Raw genomic sequence first — 19,024 nt, 5'->3', positions numbered from 1 at the left:
ATATCTACATCATTAAATTGAACAGTTTTAATCTGAAAAATAAAAAGGAAATATTTGTGAAATTAAATGTTTATAATATCCCAAATATATAAATTTTATTTAAAGGGAAATAAAAAATTGCATGGTTATTTATAGTTACAGGCTTGCAACATCATATTTACATTAGATATTATATGTTGGATAAAATGCATTTATTTAACCTTTTTTTTGCTGTGAAAATATTTATAATTATTCAAGATATCTCTCTAACAAATAAATAAATGTAAAATTACAGAACCAATACTTCTTTTTCTGATTATTATGACTATTTATGTCAATTTATTTTATATATATCTACACCTTTAAATCGAATAGTTCTAATTTGATAAATAAAAAGGAAATACTTGTGAAATTAAATATTTTCAATGCCCCAAAAATGTAATTTTTTAAAAGAGAAAAATGTAAAATTTTCTGACAATAGAATTTTAAATAGGGCAAAATAGGAAAACAAATTAAAAGATCAAATTTTAAGATAAAATAAAAAAACACTACAAATTTTTAGACTTTTAGTATTTTACATGTATAGTTACACATTTGCAAGGTTAGATTCACATTAAGCATATAAATATGTGTTAAATAAATTTTTGGAGTCATTTTTATTATTTTTCTGAATTTGAAAATATAAATAAAGTCTATTCTTATGATTTTATTATTTTGTGCATTTGAAAAATGTAGAAAAATCTGTAAAATTACACATTTTCTTTTCTACAGTGTCCAGAAAGAGCGGTGCAACTTCAAACAGATGGAGCGTGAAGAGAAAACACACATACAGGCATCGCAAGGCTGCGTGATTTTCAAAAAGTCAGCTGTATTTTGAACATCTTTAAAGAACAATACAAACGCTAAATAATAGTGGTTAAAGAGGAATGGATCGAGTCCAAATTCAAGGCAGTGCTGGCCTTTAAATAAGGCATTCTGTCGGATCAATCTGAACAAAACGAACATTATATACAGCACGACTTACACTTATTTATTCTGGTGGAGGACTGTGACTGTAAGGACAAAACTTTCTCAGCATTCACAAACTTTTTCCCCCCACTCAACAGCTGCATGTAAACAACCCTTTTATATTCACACACCGTCTCAGTCGCACAATTTATAATCTTAGTCTCATTTTACGGCCGTAGCTGTGTCGTATTTGTATTGTTCCAGAGTAAACAGCATTTCAAATATAGTTTCCTTCGCATTTGTTTCCATTTATTCAGAGCATCGCCGGGACAGACAAGGTAATTTGTACGTGTGCAACATGTTTGGGGCTGTGCATTCTCCCACATAGTTCCCTTTGTCTCTGCCCCATCATGACACTGCATAACAACTACTTTGTTCCAACCGCAGTAACAAAAAAAAATAAGAGTTGCTGGCAGGAAGTGAATTCCTCTAAAGCTCGCTCACAGACTCTCGGAGTCATCGTGTCTTCAGATGTTCTCATAAACGGCACAATACCAGTACAGGCAAGTAAGCGAGTCCAGCCAGCAGTTTACCGAGTTCATTAACATCAACTTATCCACGTCTGAGTCACAGCGGAGCAAGGAAGGATGATGAAAAGGGATTAAAATCTGATAAATAGAGCCATCTGACGCAGAAATTCAAGATTGGAATTCAGTGTTTATACAAGGCCTAAGGGGGGGGGGAAGGCACTTTTCAGATCAAATAAAAGGAGTTTATATAGTCATGTGGCGAGCAGAGTAATAAAACTACTACAGGAGCATTTGTAAAGACTTACTGTGTGTAAGGCAACAGACGGATCTCCTTTTGCATCTCCGCTCCACCATGAGGATAAAGAAAAAAGTGAATATATTTCACATACTTGACCATTAAAGCACTTATTGCTTTAAGTGTAACAGTTGCCGAGAAGGAATGCACGATTATAAACGGTGGTGCGGCGGTGCATTTCTGTCAACCGCTAAAAATGATAACACAGCAGGAGTTCTCTCTACAAAACCCTCTTGTGGTGCTTGCCAGTATTGCAATATTGGAATCTCATCTCACTGTAGTTTTGTTTTTGTTTCAAGTTTCAAGGAGTTCTAAGAAGATGCCAAGCGACGGCTTTGGGATATTCAACAGTACAGGGATCGCGGCTGTGCCTCGGACAGTAAAGGAGCAGAAAATCTGGATCCCGAAAGAGTTCACAGCGTCACTTTTTACTGTGTCTGAGGCTGAGTGTGCATCAGAGTGAGCCAACCCCCTGGAATATGACTCAGAGTGCAGTTCACAACCTCAGCAAGGCCACTTCTTTGGAATGATGCTGATTTTTTTTAAAAAAAAGTGAAATACACAATAAAATATAAAAATCATCTAAGAATTTCCTTTAAAAAGTGCTCAGTGTATAGTTGCTCTCTCAGAGAGATCAGTTGCTGAGGAGGACAGTTTCCCAGCTTGTAAAGAGAAGGAGGAGTTTTTTTTTTTTGTCTGTCTCATTTCCCAGCACTCTCCGTGGGATTGTACTCGGTTTCACCCGACGACACCTGAGAGATTCGGCGTGTGGAGCCCCAAAGGCGACGAGAGAATTGTCCTGAGCGAACCTGAGAAGAAGAAGGAAAATAAAGGGGGGGGGGCATGTTAATCTTCACTTCAGGGCTGAAACCGAGAAAGAGACGCTCAATTATCATCTGAAAAAGCTGGTTTCCAGCACATACTTAGCATATTATTAGCCCTCCCTCCTCCTCCTGCTCTTCACACATACAAACATCCACCAGCGCCTCTCACGCTTACTTGAAGTTCAGTTTCTCACCTCCTCGGGCTTCCCCGCCCCCACCACGATCAGCTTCCCGTCCTCCAGCCCCACCAGGATGTGGCTGCACTCTTTGGTGACGGACACACTCCTCACAGGCACCCTCAGGGCCAGAGGTGTTACCAAAGCATCCAGGCTGGCAAACACAGCAGAGTCAGGGTTAAAGTTGGGACTAAACGGACGTAAAGTGACAGCGGCGGTGTCACTTACCTGCATAAATCTCGAATGTGGAGGGCTCCCTGCATGGTCCCCAGGATGACGTATTCAGACACCAGGTGAAGCGCCGTCACCTGCTCCTCCATGGAGAAGGACGACAGCAGGCAGCCGTTGACTGAGTAAACATGGATGGAGTATTTGCCCTGAAGGAAGGAGAAGAATTAGAATTCAATGCCAAGCAGGTTTTCACATGTGAGAAGGTAGATTTTTTGGTGCACAAGTAGAATATTTTAAAGAAGGATAAAGATTTGACTGACTGACTATTTAAAACCAATAAGGTCTGGTTAAGCTGTAACTAGATATAACTGACTCTGTTTATCTATTTTCTTAAATAATTTTTTGTGTGCACATGTGATGTGAAGATAATTATGAAGATCTTCTTATGCAACGATGCATTGAAGGGTGATTTTTTTTAAAAAATACTTGGAAAAGCGCCAGTGAGAAGGACATTCTGACTTCATGCGTGGAAGGTTTTTAATGTTGTAAATATGCAAAGGGAACTACAATGAACTGCTTTTTCAAATCAAATAAAAAGAAAAATTAAAGAAAAGACTGAAAAAGCACATTTTTGCATGACAAATCCTAGGAAGCATTTATAGTTACCAGGCAGGTTGATAAAGCTGATAAAACATGATAAAACATGTAATAAATATTAAAGTAATTTAAAAAAAATCTAAAATTCGAAAACAGTACGGACATCTATACCAAAGTTTCATGCAGGTTTATAGAATAATTCAAATTGACCGACTACAACAGCTAAAAAAAACCCAAGAAAGTAACAAAATAAAAGTATGTAAGAGAAAATGTTTGCAACAAAATAAATACATAAGAATATTTAGGTATCTGTGCAACATTAGTGTTTTTCCACGAATGGAATAATCTGTTAAATATAGCTAAAATCTGAGCAAAATGAGTATTCCCAATTCCCACATTCTTGGACAAATATGTGTAATATTGTTATTTTCCACACTCAGACTCAGTACTTATGTATATTTTCTGTTTATAGCAATTTCCTACTGACGTTTCCTACACATTTGTATTGTTTTCTATGATGCTATAACATAATTAAGCCGTATCTTATGCTGTAAAGTTGGGGCTGCACAGTGACTCGGTGGTTAGCACTGTCTCCTTGCAGCTAGAAGTCGTTTCGCGTCCCGGTCTTCACAAAATCTTTCTGCATGGAGTTTTCATGTTCTCCCTGTGCATGTCTGGGTTTTCTCCGGCTTCCTCCCACAGTCCAAAAACATGCTGAGGTTAATTGTTGATTCTAAATTGTTCTGAAGTGTGTAAGTGAGTGTGCCTCTCTGTCTCTGTAGACTGTCGACCTGTCCTCTACCTTCACCCTCAGTCAGCTGGGATAGACTCCAGCCCCGCCCACGACTCTAATAAGGATCAAGTGGTGTATAGAAAATGGATTGATGGAGCTCTAAAGTTTTGGGAAATTTGAAAAAAAGTAATGGAAAATCTGACAATGTGCAGGAATGTGCTCATTATTCACTTGAGACATGCAAGATTATACAGTAGGCAAAGCAAACAACCTGAAATGTGCAAAAGGATTTCAATGATCCTATTTAAACATCAACACACCGACTAAATGTCTGTGTTGGGTTTGGGGGGAGAGAGCGCAGGTTGAGACACCACCAGTGTTCACTGCAGTGTTTGTGTTCTCATACCTTCCTGTGGGATCGTTCCTCCAGAGACGTCTGCACCACGATGTGGCCCTCCATGCCCACCTGGAGCTCCGAGATCTGGGCAGGAACGCAGCTGTCACCGGGGGGACGCAGCGTTCGGAGGAACTGGCCTCGCCGGACCGTGTGGACGATCACAGTTCCATCCTGAAAACGGTCAGAAAAGGTGACGGTTTACACTTTGACTCTCACAGGAAATGTTACTTTTTGTGCATTTTTATGGATGATTTCTAGCTTCACACTGTAAACTCAGCTTTCATCGTCATCATTGTAAAGATTAACCATGGATGCTGTATATTCTTTATTGTTTTTTAGTACACGTTGTTCTTTTGCCTTCTTAACCTTTGAATAAGCTTCAAATGCTCTAAAATGCAGCAGAATGGTCCATTCTGCTGCAATAAAATGCAGCAGAAGGGACCATTTTCACTATTTACCTGACAAGCTGGTTGGGTTTGTACTTTTTAGATCACAAATACTTCTTTTTTATATTATAATTTCTCATGCAGAGTATTTTAATTTTATGTGTAATATTTCATTACATCATGTGTAAAATTTAGTTTTCTTTTGCAACATTTTGACTACATGTGCAATATTTCACTTTCAAGTACAACACTGTCAACGTAATGTGTAATATTTGATTTGTATTTAATTTATCATCTGCAATAATTCCTTATAACATGTGATACTACTTATTATCTCATCATAATTGCCAGCATTCATTTTTACTCTTCTATTCTATCCTTATTTTTACTGATTTTTTATTTTAGTATTGTGTCGTAAGTAAATCTTACTGCTTTTCTACATTTTTAGGTACAGTATTTTGTGTTATGTTTTTTTTTTTTTTAGCAATATCTGGCACAAGAATTTCCTTCTGGATTAATAAAGTTTTACCTTATCTTAAACTCCGGTTTCTTAAATGTTTTCATTTATTGATGTAAATCTGTGCCATACAAATTGTCATTCATTGTATTATGTAACACCAGTAGTTTTTCTTGTAATTAAATAATATTTTAGTAAATGATTACTTCAGCTTGAGTACAAATGTTCAGGACTCACATAAAACCATATCACTAGGGTTGAACTACATTTTCTTCTTCTTGTAGGGGGACAACTTCTCAGATTAAATCCATCAGTCACACATTATTTTATGGCATTTTTCATACAATTCAGACATCAAGAGCTTTACGCAACAAAAACAAAACATTAAAAACTATATCTACCAGTGCATTTTGCCATTATATTAAACTCCAATGTTTGCTTTGATAGACTTGGATTAGGTTCATTTTGTCGTCATTACTATACGATAGCGTTGCTTATTTAAACCGACAATTCTGAAAAGTTACCTTTGCTGACATGTTTGGACAGCTTCTGCCGTCTACCTCAGAGTGTCATCTGAGGTTTGGTGACGCGTCCTTTTTAATCACATGGTCGGTTTGACAGATCTGTCAGAATCTATCAAACCGACCACAGTTTAGTAAAATCTGGACAAGACGGCAGCATCAAAACAAGAGTTTACAGAAAACCTACACACACGGACCAGTACCTCCTATGGACATCAGAACATCCCACAGCACACAAACTTTCAGTAGTCAGAACACTTTATGAACGAACCAGCATCACAACAGACGATAAAGACAGACAGGAGGAGGAAAAAAACATCAAGAACGCACTCACACACTGTCAATAACCCATATGGGCCATAAACAAAGGAAAACAACAAGCCAAAAACAAAGAGGAAAAACGAAAGGAAGCAAAATCAAAACACACACAAAAATCAGACAATAAAAATAAGGACATAATCACCATTCCATATATCCGTAGGATAACTGAACCAATGCAACGCATTATGAGGAAACATAACATCAACACAGCAGTAAAACCACATACAAAACTCCGGCAGCTATTAGTCCATCCTAAAGACAGAATAGAACCGGACAATAAATGTAATATCCTCAACGAAGTACCGTGCAAATCATGTAAAAAACCATACATTGGAGAAACAGGCAGATCATTCCACACAAGAAGAAAGGAACACCAAACAGAATGAGAAAAGGAAACAACTGGACGTCTCACAAGAGCACAAAAAGAGAAAGCTGAACGAGAAAATAAAAAAATCAGCCATCACGGATCACTGCAGAAGAGAGAACCACGTCATGGACTGGGACGGGGGAGGACGATAGGCTCGGAGACAAATAAACATAACCGATGGATCAAGGAAGCCATCGAAATCAGGAAGTGGGCGGGCTGCACCATAAACCGGGACGAGGGGGCCTACATCCTCTCCCATATCTGTGACATCATCCTCCAGAGACCACCGGACGGCCGGAGGCGTGGTCGGTTTGACAGATTCTGACAGATCTGTCAAACCGACCACGTGATAAAAACAGGATACGGCACCAAACGTCAGATGACGCTGACAGCAAAGGTAATGCAACTTTTTCTGAATTGTCGGTTTAAATAAGCAACGCGTGCACCTTCTCTGATTTGGATCGTATGCAGAAGCAGATAATAAATGGGCAAACCTGAGATTTCAGTGTGGTTATTTGCTTTATACTTGACTTTCCAAGCATGAACCACCAACCACTGCCTATGCGATGTCAACATCTGCCTCCTTAAGCCTATTTAATGTGTTTCCTGTCGCGGCTGCAGATTTCATCTCGCTTCTAATGAACAACATCATAGTTCGCTTGGAGAACATCCAAGCTGTGTTTTCAGGCATATTGTGGATATTAAGGCTCAGCAGAAACTTTCACACCTGCATAACCCGACATAACTGAAACACTGTGGATTCTGGAGATTAAAGAAGAATTTTACTATTAACCTCTCAACTCTGAGCAATTTTTGGATGTTTTTTGGCACATTTTTACTCACTGTGGGCTCATTTTTCGCTGCAATACAAAGTCCTATACCTCTATGAAAACAGCAAAACGACAACTACAGTGAGAAAGAATTCAGACGTTTCTTCTCTGCAAAATGACAGCTATAATGCCACACATTATTGAAAAATGATGAGTTTCTGAGATCAAAATGCACAACATTTTCAAAGGTGTTAACAACAACACAGGCTCCATAGTTGCTTCACCGTGCTGAATCCATCTTCCAACAACTTGCTCCTCTGTGTACCATTTTTGAGCCATACTGCATTTATTTTCTTGATCAAGTATGTTTTATTTCCCTCTTATTGTCTCCTCTCTACATTGTGTAAACATTACTTGCAGTTCAGCCGAAAAACTGCATTTTTGTCATGTAATTACTGATTGCAGATGAGGCAGGCAAGACGCAGATTTTTTAATGTTTCTTAGAGCATCTGGAGCAAATGGTCTATTTTTAGTGTCGAATATCAATTAAATATCCCAAGTTACACCTTCTTTTTGCTTTCGCTGAAGGAACAGTACATCTTAGACTCTGACAAATGGTGTCACTTTCATTTTTTTTTTTTTAAAGAAAGCATGCTTTTTTTTTTAACCTACTGGTGGGTTTTGGGGTTGAACTTCTTAACTAAACAGCTGTATTACTTTCTTAACAGCTCTTAAAGTTGCAAATTAAAATCAAACAAACTCAACAGGTATTGTATAAAGTGGAGCATCTCTGACCTTTGACCCTGAGACAGCCATGTCGAGTTCAGTGCTGATGGCCACACAGGTCACTTCCTGGTCGTGTCCACAGAGAATCTGCACCGGCCGAGGAGAAAGGCCGCTGGAGAAACCACCCTGAAGGACAAAACAAGAATCCATATGTGAACACAGCAGCTTTACATGTACAGTCAATGTAAGGTGCAAGACTAGATTTTTCAGATATTCCAGCTTCATGTGTAATACTTCAAATAAATTTGCATTATTTCTCCATTGTGCAATATTTCATATTCATCAGCAACATGTCTCTATCGTGTGTAATATTTCAATTTCACTTGCATTTTTTTTATCATATGTAACTCTTTTTTTCCTTTATTGTTTGTAGTATTTAAATTTCAATTGCCATATATCGCTATCATTTGTAAAATTTCAATTTCATCTGAAATATTTCTTTGGAATGTTCGATATTTCATTTTCATGTGCAATACTTCTCAATAAGGTGTCTTATTTTATTTTCATTGACAATAAATTTTTAACATGTTTAATATTTCAGTTTAAATTCAAATATTTCTTTGTCATTTGTAATATTTAAATTTCCTGTGCAACATGTTTTGTATCGTGTGTATATTTCAGTTTAATATGCGACATTTTATTATCATGTGTGACGCCTCAGAGCTATTGCCAATAATACTTTGTCTGTTCTAGTCTTAATTTAGCTTATTAAGTTCAACTTTCAGTAATGTTTTGTACTTTGATCTTATTGCTTTTCTAGGCACTACAGTTTTATTGTATAGCATCGTATTGTATCATATTATATCAAGATTGTAAAGATGTTCACCTGTTGTAGAACCTGCCACACTATACAGGATGTGTCCCTTGAACCAGAGATGAGGTAGATGCCACAGAGATCCAGAGCCAAACAAGTCACGACGTCTTTGTAGAACACAGAGAAAATACAAATAAGTATGCCAATGATACTGACAAAAACAGAAATATAAATTTGATACGGGACACTGAGAGCTCACCAATGTGCCGGCAGATCCTGCCCACCAGCTTGCCCTTCCCCAGCTGGGTGACTCTCAGACTACAGTCCCAGTGTCCTCCGCTGAACAGCAGCCGGCCATCGTTGGACACCACCAGCACCTGAGCGCTGATCTCCACGCCGGGAGAGAAAGGTCCGCTCAGGAATCGCTGAGTCCTGCCACACAAAAGCAGAATTGGGAAAGATCAAAGCGAGCTGGAAACAAGCAGCGAGAGTGAGCCGAGGCCTAAATGAGCCGGAGATTTATATTCTGCGATTAAACTGTCACGGCATCTGCAAATTACAGCCTTTGTGAAACCCAGCGTTCGGATGGCTCTCACCCTGATTTATTCTGTTTGTGTGACCCGCGTTCAGGATCAGCTAAAAATAAGATCCGTTGAACCAGATTTCGTTTAATTAAACGGCCTTTGATGCTTCACAGACACAGACAGATGTTCTGCTTCCATCCAGCTGTCTGGAGAATTTTATGAATCCTTTGAAATGCTGTAAAAAATATGAAAGCAGCAAGTGGAACGTCTGTGACTGAGTCAGATGATGACAATGCTGTAACAGAGGGAATTTTTGCAGAAAAGAGAAAAACACTCAATAATAATCTGCTGAACAATGAAAGGATGCACAACAGATTGGGAGATCTTGTTAAACAGATACTGACAGATAATTTACTTCTTTAACCCTGTGGATGGAAAAAAAACAACCTCTGCATATTTGAAAGGCATGTTATCTTTTTTATTTAGAAAATTAGATTATCAGTTATCAGAGCCAGTAATCATTAAAACAAATCCAACTGTCAAATTTACAACTTTCAGGTCGTCAGTGGATTAATTAACAATTCTGAGTTTAAAATTGTAACATTTCATTAAAACTACTTTAATCTACATGTCTTAATTAGAAAAACTCACCAAAAATAAAGCGTTGCTTCTAACAACAATTTTTAAAAAACAAAAAATTCTGCACTCTTTGGCATAATCAAAATACTATGATTGACTTAACTGCAGTCAACCGCCGCTTGACAAAAAATTGGACTTTTCAGGGCTGAAATGTGCTGGAAAGCTCAACCAAATCTAAGCTTGAGATTGTGACATTTCATTAAAATGACTTTATTGTACAAGTCTCAATTAAAATGTAGACAAAAATAAATACTGAGCTTCAATCACATTTTTTAAACCACACAAAAAAAATCTTTATCAGTGCAACTGAGAAGCCATGATTCATTCAGCTGTGACCAACAGTACCATGAGAACTATTTGGCTGAACTGCAGGCACAGACACAAATCAAAAGCAAGTTGTGAAATATCTGCAGTATGCAGAGCCACTTTTTATCCCCCAGTATGTTTCATGGCATCGGATTGCAGCAAAAAAAATGAGTCAGAAGTAGCAGTAGCATGTAGAAACTGCTTCTGGTTCAGTGATTTAAATATGGAGCTCATAAGGTTGTAATATTTGTGAAGGAACTCACTTGGGATTAGACATGGTTGGGTCTTTAGTGAAGGTGAAGTAGTTGGCGATGTTTTTGTCGTATGGCAGCCAGCTGTGTGTCCCGATCAAACCGCTGGAGCTCACAGTCACCTGCAGGGAAAAAGAGCCAGAATATATATGTAAATAAATGATAAATCTGACATATTTAGAATAAATATCATACTGCTGTCATGACTTATTATTGTGTTTATATTTGTTTCTCACCAGAATATCAGAACCCTGGATGATGAAGGAGTGATTCTGGTTCTTTGGTACGACTGCTTGGACTAGAGGAAGACCATCACTCACCACCTAAGCCACACAGACAAACACACACATGTAAATATATACACAATATTAATTTTGTATTTATAGGAATGAAATCAGGACAAAGCTTTAAAGCATTTTCGGTGTCACCTCCACGAATGGTCGGAGTTTTTGAAGCTGCTCAAACAGATTCGGGGGCAGAGTGTCCAGGCGGGCCAGCCGCCTCGCTGCGTTCTCAGCCGACATGCGAGTAGGATGAGGCTCCTGGTTTCACAGGGCAATCATTAATTTGTTAAACTGTTGCTTTTTAGACAGAAAGTATGTACACAAGTCACGGTTTGTCATTTTTATTGCTTAATTCTATGTCATGCAGTTCTGACTTGTGCCATGTTGATAATGATATGGAAACACTACGAGATTCAATCTAGAAACATTTCCAATAAGACAAAGCAGGGTTTCCATTCAGACATGAAGCTGACAGTGTCAGATTTACAGAAAAGAGTATGGATCAGAAAGGAGTTTACTTTGAGGAGCTGGCAGGGTGTCTGTCCAAAGTTGCTGATGATGCCTTCCAAAGCCTTACGCTCGTTCTCATTGGCTATTGCATCCAGATCTACTGCACCTGCAGAGAGGTCAAACAGAATAACACATTATTCACACCATTTTAACCCTCAGAATGCCAAAATCTGCAGACATGTTTGAAAGGGATGTAACATTTTGAAAAAATAGTCAAAATGACACCATTTATTAGTCAGAAACGGTAAAAACAGAAAGAATTGTCTTACTTTGAACTTTCTGACAGTTTTTGGTTCAATCAAATGATGTAACACAATCTAGGCTAAAAATTGTGACATCTCATGAAAATGCTTTTATTCTAGAAGTCTCATTTAAAATCCCCCCAAAATAAACAATTTGCCGTAACCAGATTCTGTAAAGCACAAAGAATTATGTGCTCTCTGACACAAACATTAGTGACTAAGCTCTGAACAATGTACTTTGTCATTTTTTCAATCATCTGAAACACATGTGTGCTTGGAGAAATGTTGCACATGTTGATTAGAAGGTTTTTCAAGTTTCTAGCCATGGTTGTGCTGTTTCCATTGACGTTCAGGACTTTACACTGCAGTGATGTGAGTAAAGATGAAACAGGAGCAAATAAACGTCCAGAAACTGTTCTGGGGTTCAGAGGGTTAAGCCTTTTTTAAGCCTGGAAAGTACTAAAGCTAAAAACAAGACTACTGAGAGAAAAAAAGTTGTTTACTGTAGCCTTACCCTCATAAGTGCAGTAGTAGAAGACATTGAGAGCGTCCACGGCCTCTTCGCCTCTCTGCTTATATCCAAAGATCAGATCGATCCACTCGTGGAGGTGACTGGACACATGCTCACATTCCTACAGTTTAGGTTACACGTGGTTCTTATCTGGAATTACTGTCTAAACACAGAATGCAAGAAAACAATTGCATGACAGAGTTTTCAGACTGCAGATGTCTGTGTTAACTCACCAGGGCCTTCTTGTGTTTTCTGATGAAGTCCTCCCTTGACGTCGCCCACCGAGGCAGCACAACGTCTGTCACTGCGTCCTGAGATATCTGCAAGCTGCCCAAGTCGAAGCCTGTAATGGACATGCAGCAGTGATGCATTAGGTTCTTTCACTAAACAAATATTTCTACATCAATAATGTCACGGTCACAACCCCAAATATAAAACACATTAGATGCAACTGCTTGAAAACAGTCATCTTTTCACATGCACCCCACCCCTACCGTTCATGTTCTGCAGGAATTCTGGGTAGTAGAAGAACTCGGGGATGAGCTCTTTGACGTCAGCTGGACTCTCCATGCGAGCCTGCCAGGCTGCTGCCACCGAGTGGAACTGTCTGTCTGCACAGTCAAACCTAAACCACAGCACCAGCATGAGATCAGGGAAGCCCGGGAAACTCGGTGAAATATCATAAAGTAGTCAGTGTTCCCACCTGCCACTCTGCAGCTGGATATGCAGGGTGGTGAAGGGCTCCATGCGGATCATGTAGTGCATGACTCCTGCTGCGTTCGAGTAGTGTGTGCCATAGTGGAATTTGTCAATGGTGCCTGTTGGGTCCTCAAAGCTCTCATATCTAGCAACAGGAAGAAAAATGATGGAAAACATTTCAGATATATCATCATGTTTTTCTTTTGGATAGAATTAGATGAATAGGTTTGGACACAATTGCACGTAACTTGTCTTAGTCATCAATCTGGTTTCATTTAAGCCATCAGAGGAGTCCCACAGGGCTCAATACTAGATCCTATTCTGTTCACACTGTATATAAATAGCCAAGGATTAGAGGTTAACAACAGCTCTATTCATTATTATACCGATGACACACTTACACACGTGGACAAAATTGTTGGTACCCCTCAGTTAAAGAAGGAAAAACCCACAATTCTCACTGAAATCACTTGAAACTCACAAAAGTAACAATAAATAAAAATTTATTGAAAATTAAATAATCAAAAACAGCCATTACTTTTGAATTGTTGATTAACATAATTATTTAAAAAAACAAACTAATGAAACAGGCCTGGACAAAAATGATGGTACCTCTATAAAAGATTGAAAACTATTTGACCAGAGTGACATGATTAACTCAGGTGTGTCATTTAATTGACATCACAGGTGTTTCCAAACTCATAATCAGTCAGTCTGCCTATTTAAAGGGAGACAAGTAGTCACCCTGCTGTTTGGTGAAAAGGTGTGTACCACACTGAACATGGACAACAGAAAGCGAAGGAGAGAATTGTCCCAGGACATCCGAAAAAAAATTATAGACAAACATCTTAAAGGTAAAGGCTATAAGACCATCTCTAAACAGCTTGAAGTTCCTGTGACAATAGTGGCTCATATTATTCAGAAGTTCAAGACCCACGGGACAGTAGCCAACCTCCCTGGACGTGGCCGCAAGAGGAAAATTGATGACAAATTGAAGAGACGGATCGTTGGAATTGTATCCAAAGAGCCCAGAGCAACCTCCAAAGAAATTAAAGGTGAACTCCAAGGCCAAGGTACATCAGTGTCAGATCGCACCATTCGTCGTTGTTTGAGCCAAAGTGGACCTCATGGGAGACGACCAAGGAGGACACCACTGCTGAAAAAAACTCATAAAAAAGCCAGACTGGAATTTGCAAAAATGCATGTTGACAAGCCACAAAGCTTCTGGGAGAATGTCCTTTGGACAGATGAGACCAAACTGGAGCTTTTTGGTAAGGCACATCAACTCTATGTTCATAGACTCAAAAACCAAGCATACGAAGAAAAGAACACTGTCCCTACGGTGAAACATGGAGGAGGCTCAGTAATGTTTTGGGGCTGCTTTGCTGCATCTGGCACAGGGTGTCTTGAAAGTGTGCAAGGTACGATGAAATCTGAAGACTATCAAGGCATTCTGGAGAGAAATGTGCTGCCTAGTGTCAGAAAGCTTGGTCTCAGTCGCAGGTCATGGGTCTTCCAACAGGACAACGATCCAAAACACACAGCCAAAAACACCCAAGAATGGCTGAGAGAAAAGCGTTGGACTATTCTAAAGTGGCCTTCTATGAGCCCAGATCTGAATCCCATTGAACATATGTGGAAGGAGCTGAAACATGCCATTTGGAGAAGACACCCATCAAACCTGAGACAACTGGAGCTGTTTGCTCATGAGGAGTGGGCCAAAATACCTGTTGACAGCTGCAGAACGCTCATTGACAAATACAGAAATCGTTTAATTGCGGTGATTGCCTCAAAAGGTTGTGCAACAAAATATTAAGTTATGGGTACCATCATTTTTGTCCAGCCCTATTTCATTAGTTTGTTTTTTAAAATAATTATGTTAATCAACAATTCAAAAGTGATGGCTGATTTTGATTATTTAATTTTCAATAAATTTTTATTTATTGTTACTTTTGTGAGTTTCAAGTGATTTCAGTGAGAATTGTGGGTTTTTCCTTCTTTAACTGAGGGGTACCAACAATTTTGTCCACGTGTGTATTTGTTGCACAGCACCTTCTTTTGATAAAGATTCATCTCATTTAAAGTCACATTTTTCCGGCTATTTAAAAGGCTTTGCTTCGCCTTAAGCTTTTATAAATTTAGATAATTGCATGCAGTTCACTAGATGCCAAATTAAAAGTCTGCTTTACCTGGAGCTAAAACTACAAAAATCCCAAATACCCAAGTAATTTGTTAGATGAGGAATTATCTTTTAAAACTCATAATCAGAAACTGACTTAGGCTTCTGTTTAATGATGTTTCATATAATGCATGATCCTATTTTTCTCAGTGTGTCTGATTTTTGTGGCATATTGTACATGCTGAATATTGATTTTCGACTTTTTAATTTCTACTTGTAGACTTATTTTCATTATATATTCTCAGGACATCACTATCAATAAGAGACTTACTCTAAATTTCCGATTAAATAAAAAAATCTTTCGCAAAACTTGACGTCTCCAGCATGTAGATTGCTCCTCTGAGGTTGCGATTTCTCATAGGTTGTAAGGATGTTTTGAAAACGGTATCATGCAGATAGTGGAATAAAAGGAGAAAACCACTTGAAATGCGAAAATGGAAAGCTTAAACCTCAAATGTACATTCAGAGAGTCAGACTAATGTTTGGCAGTTGGTCCAGCTGCATATACATATTACTACATGCAAGTATCTCCCATTGAAACTGTTGGACTTACCCATGTCTAAATGTCATAAATGGCACTTTTAACCACTTACTTTTCTCTGACATTCTGTGCATGACGTGGGTTGACCACGCCGATGGGTTTGGACAAGTCTCTGAAAACTGCTGGGTTCTCCAGATCCAGATCGGGAGATGTGTAGTCACACAAGACCCAGGGGAACTAAAGAGAAACAAAACTGCGCCATGATGCTTCCTTCTCAGCGTCTTCTGTAATAAAAGAACTATAGATGCGGACATAAACTCACCACAGGGTACTGCGACAGGTCATTGTAAGTGCGTCCAGCGATGGTGTTCAGCTGCATCAGATACTCAAAGTTGGAGATTTCTCTGCACACCCATTTCTGTTGACATAAACATTAGATTGGTCACAAAAATGAACATCATTCAGATCAGAAGACCTCAGCTTCACATAGAGAACTGATGTAAATAAACACCTGTGTCAGCCCGGATGCCTTCAGCAGCTCTTGAGGGGATCGGGAGCCAAAATAAAACAGGTTTGGAGGCCGGAGTCCCAGAATTCTGGAGTAGACTTTGTTTCGTACCTAAAGGGCGAAATAAAAAGGCTCTGTTTAACACTACTGCATCATTTGAAAACCATAATTGAAGAGAAGAAGCCCTTTAATGTGAAATGAGTCTCACCTTCTTCTTGAAGTTGATGAAGTAATGAGCCTGGTCGATAAAGAAAAGCTCCAGTGCAGACCGTCGCAGGTTGTAGCGCCTCAGATGAACTTCTCGCAACTGAGACAGAGGTCTTTTGAAATCGAACCCAATTCCTAGAGGCGCATTTATGAGTCATTTTAGATAGAAGGCTTTGAAGGTCAATAAGATACAGTAAGGTGTTATTTTCACATTTTTTCTTACCTTCCTCCGTCTCTTCTTTCTCACTGCTGCCGTCGTAGAAGTAAAGATGATGGGTGGTGACCTCCAGACGACCCGGAACAACCGCCACGATGGTGATGAGCTCACAGTCTTCAGACAAAACCAGCTTTTCTTTCTGGCTTTCGTCTTCTCCCTCCACCCTGACAGCATTGAAAAACACATTTCCCCCACACTTATACATATGACTTTTTACACAGGAATTTTCAAATACTTGTTGCAGAAATCTGAGACTCACTTGTTGTCCAAAAAGACGAGGTCCTCCTCTCCTAACTGGTCATCCTCCATGTCGCTCACTTTTGCTTCCTTAGCAACAGCCAGTGGGATGGGTTCAGAGCTACGAGGACTTTCAGCTCCTGACGATCAATAAAAAAAAAAAAAAAAAAAAAAAAAAACATTGTTACATCTCCAGTGCATCATTTTGTGGATAAGAAAGCAAAGTTAACATGCTGATTCTCAGTGGCGTACCCATGTTGTCCCTTAAGGCGCTGGCCTCGCTGTGGGGATCATAGTTGTAGTTGGGCACAAGTTTGAGACGCATCTTTGAGTAGGTTTCTGCGTTTGACAGTTTCCATTTGACCTCCGGTTGAACTCTGACATCAAAAAGAACGCAAAAGTTCAGCACATTCTAGATAGCAACAAACAACAAACAAGACACTATAACTTCAGCAATACACAGCTTCCTCTTGTTCTTAGAGAGAAGTTTGCTTGTTGGGACTACGAGGTTGGGCTTTTCTCAAAAGTACCATTCTAAAAAAAAAACAAACAAAAACAACAAGAAGTGGAAGTTAGTTTTAAAACCCTCCAACCCTGATTCTGTACCGATCCCGACGAGGTGCAAATTGTGTACGTCATGGAATATGTGCCGTACAAATGTAAGTTTGGTGGAACTACTTATACGTTTACTTGCAAAAACTAAGATATTTAATTAAAAAATAATAAGTTAAATGTTACACATTGCTTACCTTCAAATAGATTTCAGACTCAACTAGTTAGACAGTCTTAAACTTTTGGATATTTACACAGACTGTTTCAAATACTAAGAATAAAGGGAAAATTTAAAAAAAAATGGTAACATGAAAAACAAATCAGAAAGTAAGATTTATATTTTGTATTTTTTGCCACAGAGACGGACTGCAACTGTATCTACATTTTACGCCTTTAACGTAAATACTGGCAGGTTTGCAAGGCACGTTTTTTTTCTTTTAAATTTGGTCAGAAACTCTAAAAGCAGAAATAATTTGGGGATTTTCAACTTTACAATGGTTCTTAAACTAATCCTGTGTGATGCACAGTTAAGCAGAAAAAAATAACCAAATTTAGGCTTAAAATCTCTTTATTCTACATATCTCATCTAAAAAAAATTACCGAAAACAAACTGTTGACACGAACAAGATTCTGTAAAAAACATAAAATCCACCACAACCCAGTAGTCACAAATGACTCATCTGTGACCAACATTCATAGGACAAAAACTCTGGGATTTTTTTTTTTTCATCTTTATAAATCAAACAATCAAAGAAATTCAACCTTTTTCTGATTATGGCATACAACTTATAATCCCTTTTTATTTTTTAAATTCTTCCCCTATAGTCAAACATATTCAGATGTAGTGCCTCTACTTTGGATTAACTAACATAAATAACAGTTTTATGGCAACTTAAGTCTTTAAACAGGCTGATGAACATCTGGAAGCAAATGCTTAAAGAGTATTTCTTAAGTCTTTTTTTGCGCATTATACCACACAGAAGACCTTTTTGAGTTATTGTATGGTTGTGTTGTTTCCATGGAGGTGCAGGACTTTATTTTAGGGTGAAAAAGGAGCCCACAGTGGGTAAAAATGTCACGGAAATCCACAGAAACTGCTCAGAGGGTTGATAAAAGGTACGTCATTGAGCAGTGAGCGCGACTACAAACGGACTTACACTCCCTGATAATGTGGGATTTAGGAGGGTTTGTCGTACCTGTTGGCCCACGCTCCCCTCTCACTGGTCAGCAGCCTTCGCAGAGCTTTCCAGTGCTGCCACACCACCACCTGCTGGCTGGAGTTCTGCTTCTGCCAAACCGTGTACCTGCTGTTCTCAGTTCTGGCTCGCTTCAGGCAGGGGTCGACTATCGCTTCCTGTTTGCGCAGTCAGAAAAACCACCATCAGTAATCTGAAAGGTTAAAAGTGCATTTTACTCAACCCAGAGTTTGCAGTAACCTGGAATTTGGATTTGCTGTCAGATCTGTCTTTGTCCCGCCTGAAGATCATGCTCATCAGGTCATCGAAGCAGGAGTTCCAGAAGTTGGACATGATGTCATGGCTCCTCCCGAACGTGTCCAGCTCGTACTGCTCCATGGTGGGCTGAACCTGGAGGCACATTTTAAGGATAGGGATAAATTATATTGATCCCACAGTGGGGAAAATGCACTGTTACAGCAGCTCCGAA

General features: G+C 38.9%; 1 protein-coding gene across 1 annotated transcript in view; it reads right to left on the bottom strand.

Moving 5' to 3' along the window:
- Positions 1 to 827: 827 nt before the first annotated feature.
- Positions 828 to 19,024, bottom strand: part of nbeal2 (neurobeachin-like 2) — a 63,955-nt gene continuing 45,758 nt past the window's right edge. The window contains 24 exon segments of the mRNA XM_022208340.2: positions 828 to 2,561; positions 2,771 to 2,906; positions 2,981 to 3,129; positions 4,660 to 4,821; positions 8,268 to 8,384; positions 9,085 to 9,179; positions 9,272 to 9,444; positions 10,745 to 10,854; positions 10,969 to 11,055; positions 11,161 to 11,274; positions 11,535 to 11,632; positions 12,283 to 12,400; positions 12,513 to 12,622; positions 12,774 to 12,904; positions 12,983 to 13,123; positions 15,751 to 15,875; positions 15,961 to 16,056; positions 16,150 to 16,257; positions 16,355 to 16,488; positions 16,577 to 16,734; positions 16,830 to 16,947; positions 17,060 to 17,184; positions 18,556 to 18,713; positions 18,796 to 18,945. Coding sequence (XP_022064032.2) covers positions 2,454 to 2,561; positions 2,771 to 2,906; positions 2,981 to 3,129; positions 4,660 to 4,821; positions 8,268 to 8,384; positions 9,085 to 9,179; positions 9,272 to 9,444; positions 10,745 to 10,854; positions 10,969 to 11,055; positions 11,161 to 11,274; positions 11,535 to 11,632; positions 12,283 to 12,400; positions 12,513 to 12,622; positions 12,774 to 12,904; positions 12,983 to 13,123; positions 15,751 to 15,875; positions 15,961 to 16,056; positions 16,150 to 16,257; positions 16,355 to 16,488; positions 16,577 to 16,734; positions 16,830 to 16,947; positions 17,060 to 17,184; positions 18,556 to 18,713; positions 18,796 to 18,945 — 3,021 coding nt within the window. The 3' untranslated portion in view covers positions 828 to 2,453.

The sequence above is a fragment of the Acanthochromis polyacanthus genome, chromosome 12, assembly GCF_021347895.1.
Source record: "Acanthochromis polyacanthus isolate Apoly-LR-REF ecotype Palm Island chromosome 12, KAUST_Apoly_ChrSc, whole genome shotgun sequence".
Classification (NCBI taxonomy): Eukaryota; Metazoa; Chordata; class Actinopteri; family Pomacentridae; genus Acanthochromis; species Acanthochromis polyacanthus.
This window is presented reverse-complemented; position numbering and strand designations above follow the sequence as displayed.